General features: G+C 43.1%; 2 protein-coding genes across 2 annotated transcripts in view; one reads left to right on the top strand and one right to left on the bottom strand.

Moving 5' to 3' along the window:
* The first annotated feature begins 3,732 nt into the window (after positions 1–3,732).
* apc2 (APC regulator of WNT signaling pathway 2) overlaps positions 3,733–21,472 on the top strand; it is a 28,306-nt gene continuing 10,566 nt past the window's right edge. Inside the window, exons 1-8 of the mRNA XM_069679211.1 lie at positions 3,733–3,873; positions 4,987–5,077; positions 6,371–6,719; positions 7,432–7,540; positions 7,935–8,048; positions 8,247–8,321; positions 19,777–19,872; positions 20,306–20,711. Coding sequence (XP_069535312.1) covers positions 3,733–3,873; positions 4,987–5,077; positions 6,371–6,719; positions 7,432–7,540; positions 7,935–8,048; positions 8,247–8,321; positions 19,777–19,872; positions 20,306–20,711 — 1,381 coding nt within the window. The remainder of the gene's footprint in view (positions 3,874–4,986; positions 5,078–6,370; positions 6,720–7,431; positions 7,541–7,934; positions 8,049–8,246; positions 8,322–19,776; positions 19,873–20,305; positions 20,712–21,472) is intronic.
* LOC138606770 (tripartite motif-containing protein 16-like) lies at positions 8,408–11,696 on the bottom strand. The gene is made up of 4 exons (XM_069679212.1): positions 10,228–11,696; positions 9,959–10,154; positions 9,813–9,850; positions 8,408–9,607 (listed from the first exon to the last, which is right to left on the bottom strand). The coding sequence occupies exons 1-4, from the start codon at positions 10,994–10,996 to the stop codon at positions 9,048–9,050; spliced, it is 1,563 nt and encodes a 520-aa protein (XP_069535313.1). The 5' UTR covers positions 10,997–11,696; the 3' UTR covers positions 8,408–9,047.

The following is a 21,472-nucleotide window of genomic DNA, read 5'->3' as shown; positions in this document are numbered from 1 at the left end:
ATGTTTATAGAGATGATCTGTTTAGTGATGTCTGGTTTTATTTTCTCGCTCAGTCTGTAGACGTTCAGGTGTCTCTCTTTGTTTTTATCACAGGAGCAGACGTTCACTGTCCAGTCCCCCCTCTCCCTCTCTCTCTCTGTCTCTCTCTCTCTCTCTTGCCCCCCCCCTCTCTCTCTGTCTCTCGCTCCCTCTCTCTCTCTTCCTGTTTCATCCTCTCCCTGTCTTCATCGTCTCATATTGGGGTCACACGCTTCAGCACAGTCATTTCCATAGCAACTGCACCGTTAACAGGCTCGTTAAGTCTCCGTCTGATCCGTTATCCTCTCGGGAAGCCTACACATTTCCTTACCCAGCATGCTTTGCTGCGACTGCAGTAACCAAGAGAGCGCTCTGTGTGTGTGTGTGTGAGACTGTGAGACATCACTGGGTGGTGGGGGATGTGATAACACAGAATATCAATATGTCAGGGGGGTTTTTTTGATGGGAAACACACACACACACACACACACACACACACACACCACCTGAGGTCTGCCGTATCAGGGGACCTTCACACACATTTACTCTTCGACACATGTGAGGACCCTCAGTGATAAAACATCTGAATACTTACAGTGTATATTTTACATCTGAGACATATATATATATATACACACATATACATATATATATATTTACATACTTTGGGGTCTAAATGACTCACAGGTACAAACAGAGTGCGTGAATGTCTCCAATAGATCTCGCAGCAGTTAAACAGGCTCAGATTGTTCTTCTAAGTGTGTGACAACATGACAGAAAGGATCCCTACAGAGATAGACCTTTTTGTTACAGAGGAAGATGATTGTTTTAACCACACACAGACGTTACATGGCTCTCTGCACACACACCAGACTCCATTCAGAAAAACACTGATTTTACCTCACAGGACACAGGAGCTGCTGGTGTAGTGCTGCTACAATCTGTTAGTTAGTTTGTGACTTTGTTTTTCTTAAAGGTTAGTTCAGATCAACCACAATATTTGTTAAATACACAATAACAAAAACAAACTAATCAATCGAGGCAGCAGTAGACCAACAAGTCCCATGTCCTCTGAGGTAAAATCCCTGTTTTTAACAATGGAGTCTGGAAGCTTTGAAAGCGCGATGACTCTGCTGTAATGTTGGGCAAGAATAACTAACCAGGGTGATAATTAGAAACAGAGTGCATTGTGGGAAAAATATTTAAGCTGAGACTGTGTCTGTGGTTCAGTTCAGTCTGCTCTGTAACCTGAGAGTACATCAACCATAAATCATCCTGATCCTGTTTCTCCTCTCAGACCTCCTCCCCCTCCTCCCCCTCCTCCCCCTCCCCCTCCTCCTCCTCTGACCCACAGTCCCCGGGGGGGTCAGCTCCTCATTATGGATGCAGCAGTGACATTTGCTGCACTGACCGCCCACTGACTCCAGATCTGCTGCACCGAGCAGAAATTAAAACAGACGATAGAGACACAAAATCATGTGAACAGAAACAGAAACAGAGTCAGTGAGTGTTTCATGGATTTACCATCTGAATGCATCAAACCTCAGCGTCTCTGCAGCGTCACATGATGCTGAGAGCTCTGACTCGCCGTCTCTGCAGTGAAGGTCACTCTGATTCTGTCACAGGAGCAGGACACACTGAGCATGTGCAGAACTGAGCCACAGTAATGACCCCACTGTGTCACAGAGTGAGGTGCATCTATTGATCATTGGTTCATTTCCTGTTCAGTGTGTAGCTGCAAGAGTTTCATTAGGTAAAGAATGACTACCTCAGTGTATGAATATTTAACATTTCACTAACCTAATATATTTAGCAAAAACTTTCAGTGTACCAAAAGTAAAAGCAAGGAGAATACAAGTATATTGTTGTATAACATTCTGGTTTCATCACACTCTATGAAGCTACCAGACTCCATTGACAAAAACAACGATTTTACCTTGAGAGACATGGGAGTCGCTGGTGTACTGCTGCCTTCACAGACTGTTTTTGGGGTTATTGTGTTTTAAACAAAGACTGTGTCTGATCTGAACTAACCTTTTAAAACACAAAGTAACACGTTTATACAAACAAACGTATAGGAACAGGCAGAAGTAAACCTCCCATGTTCTATGAGGTAAAATGACTTATTTATGAATGGAGTCTGGTGTGTTTGCAGAGAGCGATGTAACGTCTGTGTGTGGTTAAAACAATCATCTTCCTCTGTAACAAAAAGGTCTATCTCTGTAGGGATCCTTTCTGTCATGTTGTCACACACTTAGAAGAACAATCTGAGCCTGTCAGTGGAAACAACAAGAACTTTTAGTGGACAAGTTAAAGATATAATCTCTGAGATCTCAGTGTCGTTCTCTCTGGCGGCACCATTTTAGACTCTGATAAGCAGTTACTCTTCTTTCTGCCTGTTTGTTCTGGGCAGTGCTCTCCTTCATGTTCAGAGGGAAACAAGATGTCTTCCTCTCCTCCTGCTCGTCCTCCTCTTCCTCCTTCTGGGCAGCAGATGGCTAACAGGGAGTCTGATCATCGGTCACTTCAGTTTCAGCTCGATGTTGTTCTGGACCGACAGTCAGTCTGTTAGATAACATGTTATCTAAGTTTGTCCTGCGGCTGTTTCCAGCCTCTGTTATCACATCAGAGTTTCCACTCGTTAGTTTGTGAATCTGCTCGTCTCCAAACTGCAACACATTTAAATTTCCGATTTTGCTCCAACAATGTTGCATAACAACAATAACATGATGTGGACTCTACATGTAGAACACGTTTTTAATTTGTGAACCAACGGTTTCCAATTTAGATGAAGCGATTGTGAAATTCACAAACCACCCAGCACTTCATGAAATCATCAAAATGATCTGCACTTTTCCATCTTCAACATTAAAGGGAATTAATTAAGGGGTATGTCCCATTTTTTTAAATCTGTGCCCTGACTTAAAGATATAATCTGGAAGTGACGTAAATGATGTAAATAAATGTCTCTTAAGTTACGATCCAAAACAAATCATAAGCGGCGCCCAGTTAGTGACGCGTTCTCCATCAGCCAGCAGCGGTTGGTCTGCCAGAGAGGGTAGGCGGAGCTAAGCGGCTGCTTTTCCGCTCTCTGCAAGTGTTGCGAGTAAACAGTAATCTACTATGGCTGAACACACAAAGAAAAGATGGATGACTACAGATACAACTTCAACAAGAAGTGAAAATCCAAAGAAGAAGAAACAAACTCGACGCTCAGATGAAGCAAACAGTCTGAAAAGGAAAGCGACCGTCAGAGCCGGCCTCAGGTGCAGCATCTCCTGCTGCTTAACATGTTTCTCCCCTTGTTTGCTCCTGTTAGAAACGCTGAGTTATTACATTGTTCTTTGTGGTGCATTCAGGGGATATTAGCAGAATGAGAGGAAAAGTAAAACCTGTTATTCTGCCATGTTCATGCAGGTTCTAACCATGTTCATGAGGTGGTTAGCCCTCGTTCTCACCTCATTACAACACCAGATAAACATCGGCTTCCTTTGTTGAAGTTTTAGTGTGTTTCCGTGTGAATCCAGAATCAAACAAGCGACCCATTTTAAACTGTATCAGCGTTCATATTGACTTTATGTGGATGTGAACGCATCGTTGGTGTGTTTGCAGATTTCTAATGTGTCTTTATTCTTTAATCGTCGCTGTCTCTGATCCCTCAGTCTGACACTCCTCTTCCTCCTCCTCCTGCAGGTGGCGCTGCACAGAGTAAAGATGGCCAACGCCGTGGCTTCCTATGACCAGCTGGCCCACCAGGTGGAGGCGCTCCGCAAGGAGAACTCCCACCTGAGGAGGGAGCTGGAGGACAACTCCAACCACCTGTCCAAACTGGAGACTGAGACCACCGGCATGAAGGTCAGACTGGAAACACAACAACACAACACTGACTACATCACTAACTACATCTTCAACACCAGCAGCAACAACTACATCAGCACAACGACACCTACTAGAACACTAAAAACCAACAGCAGCAGCAACCCCACCTGCACGACCGACACCGTCAACACAACCAAACCACAAACAGCCCAAATACACTGAGAGAAACAACAGCCGCTAAGAAGTTTCTTCACTGTGGAAAAATGTAAATCATGTTTAAGACTGAACGCTTTCAGAGACACATGAACTCACTGTCAGTGCAGAGTCTGAAATAAAACCTTCAAACTCTGAATCATCTCCATTTGTCGTGTAAAGATCAGTGAACATGGAGACACAGCCACAGAGAGAAACGTGTGAAATCAGGCTCAGACCCAAAGCTGACATAAATCCCGTCAGCTGCACACACATAGACACACATGTAAGTGCACACACACGTGACTACACACACACACACACACACACACACACACACACACACACACTCTCACGTGTCCAGATGCTGAGAGCATTATCAGACTGAGCTCAGCTGCTTTATCAGAATCAGGACGTCTGACACTCAGACAGATGAGAGGGGAGCTAATGCTAACGCTAACACTGAGAGCAGCTGGAGGTTCCACCTGCAGCAGGTGAGTCTGCAAGAGGACGAAGGACAACATTTTTATCTTCAACATCTGTCTGCAGTTTTTACAAAGGGAGGAAGAAGCTCGTCTGCACGTGAAGGAATAACTTCCATCAGGGATGAAGTGATTTCACGTCCGCTCGAGGATTCTGTTTCATGGGATTTATAATCTTCTGTTAAAGCTTTGTCAACATTTTTATGGCATTTGTTTTGTTCTTGCTTTAAAATGTCAGTTCCCTCTGAAATCAGTCAGTTTTTGGGATGTTAAAACATTTTACTGTTTTCACCTGCAGCATTTATTAATAACAATCCATAATTCTTCTCTGTAACGAGTAACGAGCCTGTTTAGAGAATATAAGGAGCAGAAAGTTCAGATATTTGTGCTAACATGTAGAACGTATGTATTTAGTATTTTGACTTTGAGAGGTTCTGTCAGTGTGACTCTGCTTGTTGCTCCTCTGCTCCTGCAGGAGGTGCTGAAGCAGCTGCAGAGTAAACTGGAGCAGGAGGCGGGGACTCTGGCCTCGTCCGGGAGGAGCGACGTGCTGCACCAACTCAAAGGTGTGAACCTCAAACACTAACATTAATGTTCCTTTAAAGTCCTGATGGAGCAGAATCTCCTCAGAGCCGCCGCGGGGACCAATCATCATTCACACTGAAATAAATCGACTCAATCTGCTAACCTGGTTGGCTGCCGCTGCTCTGCCTCGTTAAGACTCAATCCAATCAGACGACTAATTAATCTCAGCCACTTTGTCTGGACTTAAATTGAATCGCCTCAAAATCAGATTAACAGCAGAGAACAGCTCTGGTGTTTTCTGTCCAGGAAATGGAAAGAAGGAAGGAAGAGGGGAAGGAAGGAAGGAAACAAGGGGAGGAAGAGGAAAGGAACAAGGGGAGGAGGATGTCAAGAAAAAGGGAAGAAAGGAAGGAAGAAGGCAGTGGTGTCAAAAGATGTATGAATTTAAAGATCATGGATGGATGAGTTTAAAGATAATGGATGGATGGATGGATGACTTTAAAGGCAATGGATGGGTGGATGGATGGATGGATGGGTTTAAAGATGATGGATGGATGGCTGGATGGATGGATGGGTTTAAAGATGATGGATGGATGGATGGATGGATGGATGGATGGATGGATGGATGGATGGGTTTAAAGATGATGGATGGATGGCTGGATGGATGGATGGGTTTAAAGATGATGGATGGATGGGTTTAAAGATGATGGATGGATGGATGGATGGATGGATGGGTTTAAAGATGATGGATGGATGGATGGATGGATGGATGGATGGATGGGTTTAAAGATGATGGATGGATGGCTGGATGGATGGATGGGTTTAAAGATGATGGATGGATGGATGGATGGATGGATGGATGGATGGGTTTAAAGATGATGGATGGATGGATGGATGGATGGATTTAAAGATGATGGATGGATGGATGGGTTTAAAGATGATGGATGGATGGCTGGATGGGTTTAAAGATGATGGATGGATGGCTGGATGGATGGATGGGTTTAAAGATGATGGATGGATGGATGGATTTAAAGATGATGGATGGATGAATGGATGGATTTAAAGATGATGGATGGATGGATGGATTTAAAGATGATGGATGGATGAATGGATGGATTTAAAGATGATGGATGGATGGATGGATGGGTTTAAAGATGATGGATGGATGGCTGGATGGATGGATGGGTTTAAAGATGATGGATGGATGGATGGATGGATGGGTTTAAAGATGATGGATGGATGGATGGATGGATGGATGGGTTTAAAGATGATGGATGGTTGAACTATTGATTCATTGGATGAACTGTCTGATCATTGATGGTCTTCGTCCTCAGAGCTCCACATGGACCTTACAAACTACTACGAACTCAAACACCAACCTCACAACCTGCGCCTGCTGACGGACAGCTTTGGAGGGGCGGGGCCTGCATGTGTCGGAGGGGCGGAGCTGGACGATCGTCTGGCTCTGCCTCCTCCTTCCTGCTCCTCCTCCTCGGTGGCGGTGAGCAGAGCGAGGAGTCCGCTCAGATCATCGTCCCGTCTCAGTGCCGTGTCCGGGGGCGAGGCTGCCGCTGTCATGTTGCCACATCACTTCCTGGACGGAGCTCCGCCCAAAACAGCTGTGATCAGCGGGGCGGATGGACGACTGAGCGACTACCACCTGGAGGAGCTGTACAAAGAGAGGTCAGAGGATGCTTCAGTGTCTTAAAGATGGTGTTGATGTTGTTGAGTAAGCTCTCTGCAGACATGAAGAGGACATTCATGCATCCACAGGATCTATAGTGCTTCTCTAATCATCAGAAAGTTACATAAAAATTAAAAAACCTTATAATTTTATAACTACTGAATCCTAAATGTTGACGTTTATACATTATTGCTCAGAAAAAACAAAAGAACTACTGTATCAAGGAAGCCTGCAGGTTAAATCAGTGTTTTTCTGAATGGAGTCTGGTGTGTGTGCAGAGAGCGATGTAACGTCTGTGTGTGGTTAAAACAATCATCTTCCTCTGTAACAAAAAGGTCTATCTCTGTAGGGATCCTTTCTGTCATGTTGTCACACACTTAGAATAACAATCTGAGCCTGTCAGTGGAAACAACAAGAACTTTTAGTGGACGACCTTTGACCCATCAGGGATTATGTTGCAGCCATTACAGCCTGTTTCACTGCTGCAGGATGAACACACCTACTGAGTACCTGTGAGTCATTCATACCCAACAGTCTGTAAAAATAGTTTCAGGGTACATGTCCTCTGCTGCAGTGTCCTCGTAGCTCTGATTTGGCTCCAGGTTTGTTTGTTGGCATGAGAGTGTTTGAAGGAGCCTGCAGAGTTGTTAGCCTCGATGCTAACAGTGCTATCTGCTGTGTGTGTGTGTGTGTGTGTGTGACCGTCTGAAGGAACCTCCTGCTGGGTGAGATTGACCGGGAGGAGAGGGAGCGCTGCTGGTACTTCAGCCAGCTGGAGGCGCTGTCACAGAGGCTGGCTCAGCTGCCTCGCATTGACACGGTGAGAACACACACGCACACGCACGCACACACACAAGCCCTATTCACACTGCACTGCACTGACTTTATCAGACACCATCAATAATCCACATCAGTTTAGTATTTTACATTACTCTCACTGGATTAATTGACATTATTCCCCAGGCATGATGTCACAGCTGATGTGCACAGATAAAAAACAAACTGAGGTTAGCAAGACGCAGATTTGTACAGGACGAATATTTAAAATGAGTTATCGGTAGTTCGGGATCCATTTAAACAGGACCATAAACACACGTGTGCTTCTGAGCAGAGGCTGGAAGTTACTGAATAATTACCATCGTGTGAGTTTCAGATGAAAAGACGATGGCGTCTCTGTTTCCGTGACCTCTGACCTCTGTGTGTCTGTGCTGCAGTTCTCTCTGCAGATGGATCTGATCCGACAGCAGCTGGAGTTTGAAGCTCAGCAGGTTCAGTCTGTGATGGAGGAACGCTTCGGCACCAGCGACGAGGTGGTTCAGAGGACGCAGGTGAGAGCCAGGCTGCTGATTGGACGATCATTAACACCTCCAGCCACAGAGGATTATTTCATCGAACAGAACCGATACGATAATTGATACCAACTGTGTGAGATCACGATGCTGATGGGATCCAGCAGAGACATGTGGCTGATGGAGACAGAGAACATCTGGAGGTGTCTGAACCGTGTGTGTTTGTTTGTGTTGCAGATGCGCGTTGCTCGTCTGGAGCAGCTGGAGAAAGAGCTGCAGGAGGCCCGAGGGAGTCAGGAGAGCCAGCTACAGGTCAGACAGACAGTAACACACAGACATACTAACACACATACAACACACAGGCAGACATGCACACATCTCAGACGGATTCTGTTGGCAGTTTTTATTAAAGCATAAAGAAACATCGTGCTGGGAGACTTTTAGCTGCACACGTGTCTTGGACTACTTTAGATCTTAAGGTGGACTTCTACAGATGTTTAAACACGGTAGGACTGTATCTGTGATCTGACTTGTGACGACTGATGAGACCCGGTTGGACCTGGTCTGTTTCCATCCAGGTGATGACAGTTAGTAACAGTTGAAGCCATGTAACATTTGAACCTGGGCAGAGCTTTAAGCTGACAGGTCCAACGTGGAGGAAGCTAGCCCAGCTTTTTAGCTAACATCCAGTTTTATTGACGCTTCACTGTCATTAAAGCTCCACAACAGAGAGAGGGTTTACAGTTTGGAGACAGGAAGTCATTAAACGTTTCCTTTGAGATCTTTTTCCACTTCAGAAACTGGTGATTTATTGACATGACACATTCTCTTTGTGACTGATGCTAATTGTCTATAAGTCGTTTACCTGTGAGAAGTGACCACGCCTCCTCAAACACATATTTCTCAACAACATTTAAATTTCACTTTCCGGTGTGACTGAACCTGAAGACGTGTTTTTACAGGCTGAATGTCGGCGCGTAGCTACATGCATGTTAGCCGAGCCGTTTCTCCAGTCCACACACTGTGAGTTAGAGCAGTTCACTGCAGCAGTCGTTCCCAGTCTAACTCCACCTGACGCAGCGACACGGAGCCATCATAGGCCCAGACCCAGAAACCCGGGTACAGAGGCTCAGAGAAGGTGGAGGTGAAGGTGTGCAGGTGGACCATGTTGTCCTTAGAGATGCAGTAGAAGGACAGAGCACCTGCAGACCAGTCCAGGTAAACCCCGACTCTGTGGGTGAAGGGTCGGGGTGAGGAGGACTTGAACCTCTTGTTATCGTGGCACGGTGTGTAGTTTCCCTCTGAACACTCGAGACTCCACGACCGCTCGTTGTGTCCCAGCAGGCAGCTCGGCGTGTCTCCGTCTCTGGAGATGTTGTTGTAGGTGACGCCGATATCAGCGCCGCCGCTCCACACCACCTCCCAATACGCAGAGTCCAGCAGCCCCTCCCGGCACAGGAGCTGAGGACAACGCTTGAACCGGTCCGGGTGGTCTGAGGGTCGATAGTCCGACCAAACACGGGTCGCATTTCTGTTGCCGTCAGTCAGATGGAGCTCTGAGTTGGCAGTGTTGGGGTCAAAGGTCAAATAGCAGGCAACTGTGAGACAAAACAAAAGATTAGTTGATTTAGCATTTGGACGTCTTTGGAGCAGGACAGCCAGTCCTCCAAAACAGAGGACATGTAGCCACAAAGGCTGTGACCGTGTTACTGAATGTCAAACTCTATGCAGACGATCCTGCAGTGTTTGTGACAGACACAGAGCGACGAGCTGTACACAGACATTCATTCTACGGGAGCTTACAGTTTTTCACAGGCCACAGGTCTCCTCCGTCATCATCCCTGCAAGAGCAAATAACAACATCCTTTATTTACCGCTAACTTCCTCTGTGTGTTCATGTGACAGTGGTTTTGAACAGGCGCAGCAGAGTGCTCTGTGGTTCCACTCACCTCGTGTTTTTGTTTCGGTCTCTCAGATTGAAGAGGCTGACCACAGAGGACAGAGACTCCCAGGAAAGAGTCTTTGCTGGTTCTTCTTCCTCTTTCTCTTCTTCTTCATCGTTTATTTTCTCGTCTTCTTCTGACACCACAGAGAAGTCGTCATTCCACTCATCACTGTCACATCTCTGCTCTGCCGTGGACTCCACTGGTTGAAAAAAGAAGTGTATGAGAAAATGTCTCTGAATGTTTTGTGTTGCACAGGAATGGATGGTGCCTACCTGTCTGCGCTGAAGGAATCACCTCCTCACTTTGCTGTGTTTCAGAGACACTTTCAGTTTCCCCCTGAGAAACAGAAACGTCCTCTTCGCTCTGCTCTGGTTCATCTGTAACGTTCTCAGTGTGGACTGTCTCTGAGAGGTGTCCACTTAAACCTTCCTCTATTTGTTCCTCGCTCACTTCTGAAGGTGCTTCTTTACCTCCCTGATTGTTCTCGGCTTCCTTAGAAGTCTTTTGGTCTCCTCTAATAAGACTCATAGAGCGTTCATCAGTTCTGTCAGGGTTGGAGACTTTTATTTTGGAGGAGTCTTCCTTCGCAGTGTCTCTGTCCAATGTTAGACCGATTCTGAAGATGCTAGAGAAGTCGTCTTTCAGGACGCTCAGAGGGTTCATTGTCTTCTCGGCTGTCTGACTGGATTTAGGATCTGCACACTTCGTCTCTTTGTCCTTGTACGAGCTGAAGACGCTGGTCACGTCCTCTTTCAGCTGGCTCAAGTCGTCCTTCAGGAGATCCAGCGTACTGCTGACAGGTTTATCTTCCCTGAACACCTTCAGAAACTCCTCCTTGATCTGGCTGAAGTCCTCTCTGAAGAGACTCAGTGGACTTCTGGTCCTTCTCGTCCTCTGGCTTGTCTGAAGAAGATCTTTTGTCCTCATTTCTTTGACCTTCTGGTCTTCTGGCTTCATCGGTTCATCGAGTTCATTGGTCACGTCGTCGTCTATGAGACGGACTTCAGGCTCTTCCTGGTCTCTTTGCTCAACAACACTCATGTTCTGTCTCTGAGTCTCTGGTTTGTTGTTTCAGCAGAGTTTCAAGTCTGTGATTTTTTTAGAGTCCGTGAATCGTTTCACTGTTGGAGACTTCAGAGAGCAGCTGTTTTTATTGGGAATTATGTAGAATTAGTGACGCATAATGATAGAACACTCACTGTTCAGGATTTATCTCTGTGATTTAACTGATCCTGATGTGTCCTTTACGAGCTCTCGTCTCTGACCTGATATGAGTTTAAAAGAGACGACGTTCAGAGATGATCCTCAGTGTAAAGACCGATCTGAGCTGTCTGAACGGGAACAGAGCTGCCGGCATGACTGGACGTTCATCCTGTTGGTTCGTCTTTCAGTCTATCAGATTACAAACAGCAGAACTCACAACTTCCCATAATTCAATGCTTCATTTCAAACAGCTCATCCAGTCCACCCAGCATCCCTTCCTGTTACTGTCTGTCTCTGCAGCCTCGCTTCACGTTCAGGCTTGTTGCAGGCCTGAAGCTGAATGTGTGTCTCCGTCAGATACTCACGGCTGCTTCAGTCTCCCTCCTTTAAAAACAGCAAACTAAAGATCAGGACGAGTTTCCTCCGCTGACTGTGGCTGTAATCTCCGTCTCTCTCTGTGTGTGTGAGGCGACTCGACATTCTGTCACTGCACGTGTTTCTGGTTCGACCGGTTTGTCTCCATATTTGACGGGGCTGGTGACCGGCTGATGTTTGGGTTGGTCTTGTTGTTCCTTCATTAAAGGACAGTTCAGCCTCCAGGTTGAAACACACGACAACGTTTACATTTAATTGTGATTGTTTGCAAAGCCACCATGTTGCCTGAGACGCTCCTGAGCTGCCGCTCTGATGGAGACGTGTTGAAATCATTCATGTGTGGCCGTCACACACACACGGTGCCTGCTGTTGTTTCCGCTTCATCTTGGCTGAGCTGATTCGTTCTGCAGTTCACCTGTTGTGCAGGGGGGAGGGGGGGGGGGGCTCCTGATGATCAACTGAGAGCAGCTTGGTGCATTCCCCTCACAGCCAATCAGGGCGTGACACCGCCTCTCTGTAGGTTTTAAAAAGGTGGAACTCCGCTCTTCAGTCTGAGATTCTTTTGCTCGTTTGTTTGACAGATCCAGTTTGAGGAAAACCAAAATAAGAACTCGGGTACCTTTCCAAACGACAGCCGAGCGCCTGCAGGCTTCATCTGTTTAAAAAGCCCTTTCACACGTTTCTTTTTGTTTATGTGATTTGAACTTTAAAAGAGGCCAAAGAAACAATATTTCAGTTCCCTTTGTTAAAGAGGAGGCCTTCGTTCTTTAGTAAAACAGGCTTTTGTGTGTGTTTGTCTGTGGATGGGGACCTGTCCTGTTCGTCCTGACGAGCTGAGTCTGAGGATCCGCCACATGTGATCAAACCAGCGGTTCTTGCAGTGGAACGTTTTGTGTTGATAGTTTTGCTTTGAAGCCTTTTTTAACGCGGGAAGAAGAATGACCTCGTGGAGTTTGTCAGCTCAGAGTCTCCTCTGCGTTTGTTGAAGAATCTTCGAGCTTCACTTTGTTCAGTTTTTGTGGGTTCATGTTGAGTCTGAATATTTGATGAAGATTTTTGGCTTTGCTTCGTTACCTTTCCATCATGTCTGCATCGAGTGACTCACAGTTTTTATATCTTACAAAAAGTGCAGTGAAGCAAACGAGCGTTTGCACACGTACATGTCAGGGCCATGACGCACCAGGCTGCCGGGCCGTCTGTGAGCGTCTGTGGGTTTAGTTTCGCCGGTGTCCCTCGCACTGCTGGCACTGGCCCGCTCAAGTCTGTGGATTTGTGCCAAGTGAGCCAAAAGCTGGTCAGAGAAATGTCTGAGACTGAAGAGGAAAGACGTGAAAACACACCAACAGCCGACAGCAGCAGAGACATCTCCTCCATCAGAAGCTTCACTCATGACTTTCAGAGAGATGCTGTGAGAATAACAAACGCTGCTGTATCATGAACACTTTGAATATCTGCACTCATGTTTTCCCGTTGCTGAATGACGAACACAGACTGCTGCCACCTGCTGGTGTGGAGAGGGATTTCCTCTCATGCAGGAACAGAGTGTCGAGCTCGCGGCCGTCAGCTGTAGTCTTTGTGTTGTGTTCAAGTGCAAACTCTTGGCACGGACACGGCAGAGTGCGAGCTTCGTGCTGCCGTGGTGGATCTGAGGCTCGTTAATGTGTCTTTGTAAAAACGATCTCAGTCTGTGAACATGTTGTGGAGGACACACGTCATGTTAGCAGACACTGCAGGTTCGTCTCTTTTAGCTCCATGTTTGGTCTCCTCCACCTTCACAAAGCCTAAATGGATCTGAATGATTGACAGCTGCTCTGCATCATTATTGAGACACATTCAGACTGTGTGTGTTTCAGAAGCTGCTAAATCTTATTTAATAACGTGGTCGAGTTACTGAGCTGAAGCTGAAGCAGTCAGTCTGTCAGCAGGGCCGTTCTGCGTGCTGATTGGTCGGGAGGGGAAGGCGAGGTCTGACTTTGTGAATAATTAACCAGTTCGAACGTCTCAGCTGTTGACATTTATTATTTAACAGGCTGAACTCAGTGTGACCTTTGACCTAAAAAACAGATTAATCATGAAAAACATCTTTTACACTTTTATGTAAAAAAAAAAAAAAAAAAAAAGATAAATTATAAAACGAACTGTGTGTTTTTCACCACACAATTATATAAAGATTAGTAAACTCTTAAGTGCATTTCTCAGGATGGACCCCGACACACAACTGTTAGTTATCTCCCTTCATTAAGAGCTACTCGCAGAAAGAGACACTTCAGAGAGCTGGTGAAAGGATGGGGAGGGCGGAGAAGAAAAGAGCTCAAGTTCAGTTTTGTTTTAAGATTTCTTAAATGTCCAGAGAGTCCGGAGGCCGAGGAGATGAAACATGAAACATGAAACATGAAACATGATACATGAAACATGAAACATGATACATGAAACATGAAACATGATACATGAAACATGAAACATGAAACATGATACATGAAACATGAAACATGAAACATGAAACATGATACATGAAACATGAAACATGATACATGAAACATGATACATGAAACATGAAACATGAAACATGATACATGAAACATGAAACATGAAACATGATACATGAAACATGAAACATGAAACATGAAACATGATACATGAAACATGAAACATGATACATGAAACATGATACATGAAACATGAAACATGATACATGAAACATGATACATGAAACATGAAACATGATACATGAAACATGATACATGAAACATGAAACATGATACATGAAACATGAAACATGATACATGAAACATGATACATGAAACATGAAACATGAAACATGATACATGAAACATGAAACATGAAACATGAAACATGAAACATGAAACATGATACATGAAACATGAAACATGATACATGATACATGAAACATGATACATGAAACATGAAACATGAAACATGAAACATGATACATGAAACATGAAACATGAAACATGATACATGAAACATGAAACATGAAACATGATACATGAAACATGAAACATGAAACATGATACATGATACATGAAACATGATACATGATACATGAAACATGATACATGAAACATGAAACATGAAACATGATACATGATACATGAAACATGATACATGATACATGAAACATGATACATGAAACATGATACATGAAACATGAAACATGAAACATGAAACATGATACATGAAACATGAAACATGATACATGAAACATGATACATGAAACATGATACATGAAACATGAAACATGATACATGAAACATGAAACATGATACATGATACATGAAACATGAAACATGATACATGATACATGATACATGAAACATGATACATGAAACATGAAGAGAAATATAAGATCCGTACAATAAAAACTAAAGAACAACAGTGTTCAGCAGATCAATCAATAAAAATTAAAGTTGTTATTTCACTTGTGTCCTGAACTCATTGCGGTTCTTGTGGTCTTCAGTGGAACCTGAAGAACTCTAAGATAGCTGATTCTCCTCCTCCTCCTCCTCCTCTTCCTCCTCCTCCTCCTCCTCCTCCTTGCCCTCCATCTCTTCGTCTCGTTGCCATGCAGAGAAACCAGCTCTTTTCAGCCGTCTCTGAGCTAGGTCTCTGATTGGCTGTTGCCAGGCTGCAGGGTTGGCATGAAGCGAGAGTGTCTGAGTTAAAGAGAGCGAGTCGGTTTGTCCTTTCTCTGCTGAGAATAACAACGAGGTGGCAGAGAGATGAAAAGCACCCTGTTAGAGCGCGAGCCAAACAACCTGCGTGCAGGAATTCACCCAGATTACAGAAACACTCGATCTGTCTGCTCCCCTCTGCTGAGGGTCTGAACCTGCACCCGGTCTGGGTCTGATCCTGCGCGTGGTCTGGGTCTGACCCTGCGCGTGGTCTGGGTCTGATCCTGCGCGTGGTCTGTGTGTGACCCTGCACCCGGTCTGGTTCTGATCCTTCACGTGGTCTGGGTCTGACCCTGCGCGTGGTCTGGGTGTGACCCTGCACCCGGTCTGGGTCTGAACCTGCACCCGGTCTGGGTGTGACCCTGCACCCGGTCTGGGTCTGATCCTGCGCGTGGTCTGGGTGTGACCCTGCACCCGGTCTGGTTCTGATCCTTCACGTGGTCTGGGTCTGACCCTGCGCGTGGTCTGGGTGTGACCCTGCACCCGGTCTGGGTCTGACCCTGCACCCGGTCTGGGTGTGACCCTGCACCCAGTCAGGGTCTGATCCTGGTCCCAGTCTAGCTGTGATCGATCCAGGTTTTCTGGTCCTAGCCTCCATCAGAGTCCCTGTTGTTCTGAATGTTCACAGCACGCCGCAGACTGTTTCTCATACAGACTTTTTCTATTCAAAGTGTTTGAAATGAGGACGAACAGACCCGCAGCCTGGACTGAGTCAGAACTGGTCCAGAATAGACCTCTGATAATCAGACACGGGCTGAGATCCAGCTCAGTGTCGGCATCCAGAATCCGACCAGATGATTATTATTATTTGATCTCTTTTAATCCGTTCAGTTTTTCATGTCATGGTTTGTGCAAACGTTCAGATTGAGGTCTGATCAGATCGAGGACGGAGGTCTCTCTGTCTCTGTGTGTTGTTTATATGTTTAGTGTACGTTTCCAAAGCTGGGACTGCGCAGGTGCAAACGCACTGCAAATACATCACTGAGAGTTTGTGGCATGGCCTCTGTGTTTGCAGCGTGTTTGCTGTTAATGCAATTGTTTGGCGTTTTGATGCATGTTTTTCATTGCAGTGCATTTCCATCTGTGACTTAGTTTTGGACGTTCCTGAATCTGCAGCCGGTTTCTCCTGAACGCCGTGCGGGCCGTAGCAGCACGTTTGCACTTGTCAGTCACGGTATATAACGATTAAAATCTGTGTTTACATTTAGATTCTGTTTGCATCATGTTGACATTTCTCTTCCTGTGCACATGTATTTATTTAAATAATACATTAAACATGCAGGCAGTTCATATTCAAATGAGCTCAGTCTGTTGACACATGAATGTGTCTGAATGTTCCCATCACAGACGAGTCACACTGATTCTGCAGCAGTGGACTCACGTGTTTTACTTCTTATAGTAATGTACCGTCTGTTAGAAGTTACAGTCCTGCATGATGCATCTGATAAAGTCAAAGTCATTATTACTGTCCTGAGTAAAATACATCATTCAAAGTAGATTTAAGAATTAAAGCAGTAAATCCTCGATGGTCACTTTTCTCTAAACATTTGACATTTGAAAGAGCATCATCATAAACATGCGTGCAGAAATACAGGACGTAAACATTAGTTAGCAACGATGCTAATTAAATGTAGCTGGGCAGAAACAGGAGTTATAATTCACAGAAGAGGAAAAATGATCACCTAAAAATAATCAGTCATGAAAACAGATCTGAATTTTGAACGCTTGTTTTTGAGAGTATTTGTATTTAAGGTGATCTTATGGACCATGATGCATTGCTGTAGATTTACCTCCAACAGTAAATAAGGTGGTTTAATCAGGATGTTTCCTGCAGCCGTACAGAAGCGTCTCTGATGGATCCTGACAGGAGAAACAGATAACGTGATCGCTTCGTGTTCGTCTCCTCGCTGGCGTCCATTTTCTCCTCCTGTGAGAGCCGCTCGTGTTTAATGGAGGAGGTTTGGATCAGAGCCACACACACACACACACACACACACACACAAGAAGAAAATATCCAGGTTTCCTTTGTTAAAGAGGAGGAAATAAACATGCGCACACACACACGCACACACACACACACACACACGGCTTCATTTGGATTCAGACTGAAATCCTCAGAGTCGCATCAAAGCTTTCAGCCCCCTTTTATCATCCCGTCACCATGGCAACGCCTCAGGGTGTGATGCGTGTATGTGTCTGCAGACAAAGAGCGGGGCTGTGTGTGTGTGTGTGTGTGTGTGTGTGTGTGTGTGTGTGTGTGTGTGCGTGCGTCGACATTTTGACAGTTTTTGTGTTCAATTTTCAATAATCTGCTGAATCGTTTTATCGTCTTTAACGAAGCAGCAGACACGTTTGAATATTGATGACACGATGAAAACAATAAATGAATGAAGCTGAATGTGTCTGCTTCTCAAACGCTGTAAAAAGTTATTCTACCAAAACGTACTGTTTGGCTGTTTCAGGTTGTTTCTACATTTTAGGAAGGATCTATAAAAATGGTGAATTAATATTAATATAATATTATTAAATCATCTTAAACCCTGTGTTAATAATATGTGTACAGGATTATTTAAAGTTTAGTAGTCTGAAATGTTAAATACTAAAATACTTAACAACCTATGGATGAATATACAGACAAATAAATAATAAACAGACAAATAAATAATAAACAGACAAATAAATAATATAAAGACAAATAAATAATAAATAGACAAATAAATAATATAAAGACAAATAAATAATAAACAGACAAATAAATAATATAAAGACAAATAAATAATAAACAGACAAATAAATAATATAAAGACAAATAAATAATATAAAGACAAATAAATAATAAACAGACAAATAAATAATAAACAGACAAATAAATAATATAAAGACAAATAAATAATAAATAGACAAATAAATAATATAAAGACAAATAAATAATAAACAGACAAATAAATAATATAAAGACAAATAAAATAATATACAGAAAAATAAATAATATAAAGACAAATAAAATAATATACAGAAAAATAAATAATATAAAGACAAATAAATAATATAAAGACAATTAAAATAATATACAGAAAAATAAATAATATAAAGACAAATAAATAATATAAAGACAATTAAAATAATATACAGAAAAATAAATAATATAAAGACAAATAAATAATATAAAGACAAATAAAATAATATACAGAAAAATAAATAATATAAAGACAAATAAATAATATAAAGACAATTAAAATAATATACAGAAAAATAAATAATATAAAGACAAATAAATAATATAAAGACAAATAAATAATATACAGAAAAATAAATAATATAAAGACAAATAAATAATATAAAGACAAATAAAATAATATACAGAAAAATAAATAATATAAAGACAAATAAATAATATAAAGACAATTAAAATAATATACAGAAAAATAAATAATATAAAGACAAATAAATAATATACAGAAAAATAAATAATATAAAGACAAATAAATAATATACAGAAAAATAAATAATATAAAGACAAATAAATAAGTGATGTTCAAATAAAATGTTGATATGAAATTGAAGTTGTTTGTTGATTTCAGCAGGTTTCTAACTTTTGTCTGATTTTTCTACTTAAAGTAATTTTAAAAACGTTCCTAAATAAAGATTTTAGAAAACCCTCTGAAACTATAAAAAACGTTTTTTTATTTTAAGTGTGAATCCTTTGAAGCTGGAGTGAAATGATCAGTAAAATAAAATAAGACAAATCAGGATCAAATCATCAGATTAAAACACCTCAGACATTCGTGTTCGGTCTGTGGACGCTCGAGTCCGTCTGCTCGTCCTCTTTAAAAACAGAAGCAGAAATAGGTCAGGCCTGTTTCCCTCCCTCTGCTCAGTCAGCCCGACGACCTGCTGAAACACACACAGGGACAAAGAGTGCTCGCAGAGCTCAACACAGAGCGTTTGAAATAATACCAGAAATATAAACACGAAACTGTTAAACAGTCAGTGATTGTTAACTGAGATAAATAAAAACTGCCTAAAACCTCACAGAACTTGTAATTATATAAATCTGACATATATTTGATTTGATCGCAAAGAAATTAAATAAAAGAAATTAAAAATAGCAGCCATAAAATAATGTTTAATACACATAACATTTTCTACAAATTTCTTTCACTCTTTTTTTTATTGAATATTTGTTTTCTATGATATTATAATTATCAGAAATTATTTTCAAATCTGTAATAAATCAGATTTCTTTGTTCAATAACATTTTCTTTCTTTCGTCTGAAAACCGGGTTTGTGTTGTTCCACACGATGAGCAACATATATACAGTGAGCAGCGTATAAAACGTGTTTATAATGAAACACTACAGGTTGGTACTGGCTACAGTATTGTGTCCGTGAGTTATTGATTACAAGTGGGAGATGATTTAATCTGTAATGATGAGTTCGTCTCTCACAGGAAGCTCAGACGCTGTTTGGTGCTCTGAATGAAAATGTCTGTTCAGTTTCTCCATCTCATCCTCTCTTCCTCTTTCTGTGTGTGTGTGTGTGTGTGTGCAGCTGTCTGGAGCAGAGAAGCCCCCTGCTGGAGAACCGGAGAACAACACGTCGTCGGGTGCAGCAGGAACAGAAGCTCCTGCAGACGGAGGGAGCAAGGTGGCACTTCACTGCACCACAGGGTTCATGAAGGGTTAACACAGACAGAGAGAACACGTCTGAACTCAGATCAGCTGCTAACATTTAACTGAGAAACACAAAGGTTCATTTAGTGAAGACTATTACATGTTTCACTATTTATTTAATAAACTGAGTTTGCTGAAAAAAACAGATTATTGAAATGAAATGACTAACCACTAGGGGGCATTAAATGATGAATAAAATATTATTATACTGTACACAAGAACAAATGTTTTGGTACTATATTTTGCAAACAAGGCTGAGACACAGAGAACAGAAAGGGATCTTTAATCTCCCATTTTTCTTGAACAATACTACGAACAGAATAATGGTATTAATGAAGCATCATTATTACATCGTTGCAGTTAATAATAAAGCAGATAGCCAACAGTTGCCCTCCCCCTCCCTTCAGGTGGAGATGGTGTTCTGGCTGCTCTCCATGCTCGCTAACAGAGATAAGGAGGAGATGTCTCGGACTCTGCTGGCTCTGTCCAGCTCTCAGGACAGCTGCATCGCCATGAGGAAGTCCGGCTGCGTCCCTCTGCTGGTCCAGATCCTGCATGAAGCTCCTGGTGGCAGTGGGGGACCCGGAGAGACGGCAGCAGGTGGTACAACAACAGGCTGCAGCCGAGAAGCCAAATCTCGAGCCAGCGCCGCCCTACACAACATCATCTACTCGCAGCAGGATGAGGGCCAGGCCCGCCGGGAGATGAGGGTTCTGCACATGCTGGAGCAGATCCGGACATACTGTGACAGTGGCTGGGACTGGATCGAGACCCACGCAGGGACACCTTCACCTGGAGGAACCAAAACCACGGGTGAGTCAAGTTCTCTTGAGACTGCGGGAACCAAAAACAACTGATGAGTTTAGTTCTCTAAGTGTAGATGAACCCAAAGCCCTTGGTCAGCCAAGATCGCTCTTAACTTGAATGACCGAAAAGCCATCAATAAGTTGAGTTCCTACAAGTGCCACTAGTGTCATGGCTTCCTTCTAAACAAGTCAACATCAGTCATGTTCCCTCTAAATCTGGAGGAATTAAAACCACTTACAGGACAAGTTTCCTCTAAACTTAAAGGACTTAAACCACCAGTGCTGATGGTCCGTGCTAAGCCCAGGCGAACTAAACCATTGGAAGTCAAGTTCCACCCATTATTTAGATTCACTCTAAATTTGAGGGACCTAAACCATTGGTGGTTTAGACCCCAATGGACAACAACTACTCTGGAAGGCGAAACAAAGTGCCCATGCTTTCAGGTCCTTTTCAACATGTAGGAATCAAAACCACCGCTGTGTCAAGTTCCTTCTGAACCTGGTGGAACCAAAAGCAATAATCAGTCAAGCATTAACAAATAAATCAATACAAGTGGCTCAGGTTCCACTTAAACCTTCAGGGATCAGAACTATTGATGAGTCCCCTCTCGACCTCAATAAACCAAAATTATTCATGAGCGAAGTCAACTCTTATCTCAGGGAAAACAAAACCACCAACCAAACCGTGGACGAGTCACGGTCCTCCTAAACCTGGTGGAACCAAAAGCATCAATCAGTTAAGTTCTCTTTAAATCTGAAGCACTTAAA

This window comes from Semicossyphus pulcher, unplaced genomic scaffold, assembly GCF_022749685.1.
Source record: "Semicossyphus pulcher isolate SPU_LCO1_2020_fin unplaced genomic scaffold, fSemPul1.0.p SCAF_37, whole genome shotgun sequence".
Classification (NCBI taxonomy): domain Eukaryota; kingdom Metazoa; phylum Chordata; class Actinopteri; order Labriformes; family Labridae; genus Semicossyphus; species Semicossyphus pulcher.
This window is presented reverse-complemented; position numbering and strand designations above follow the sequence as displayed.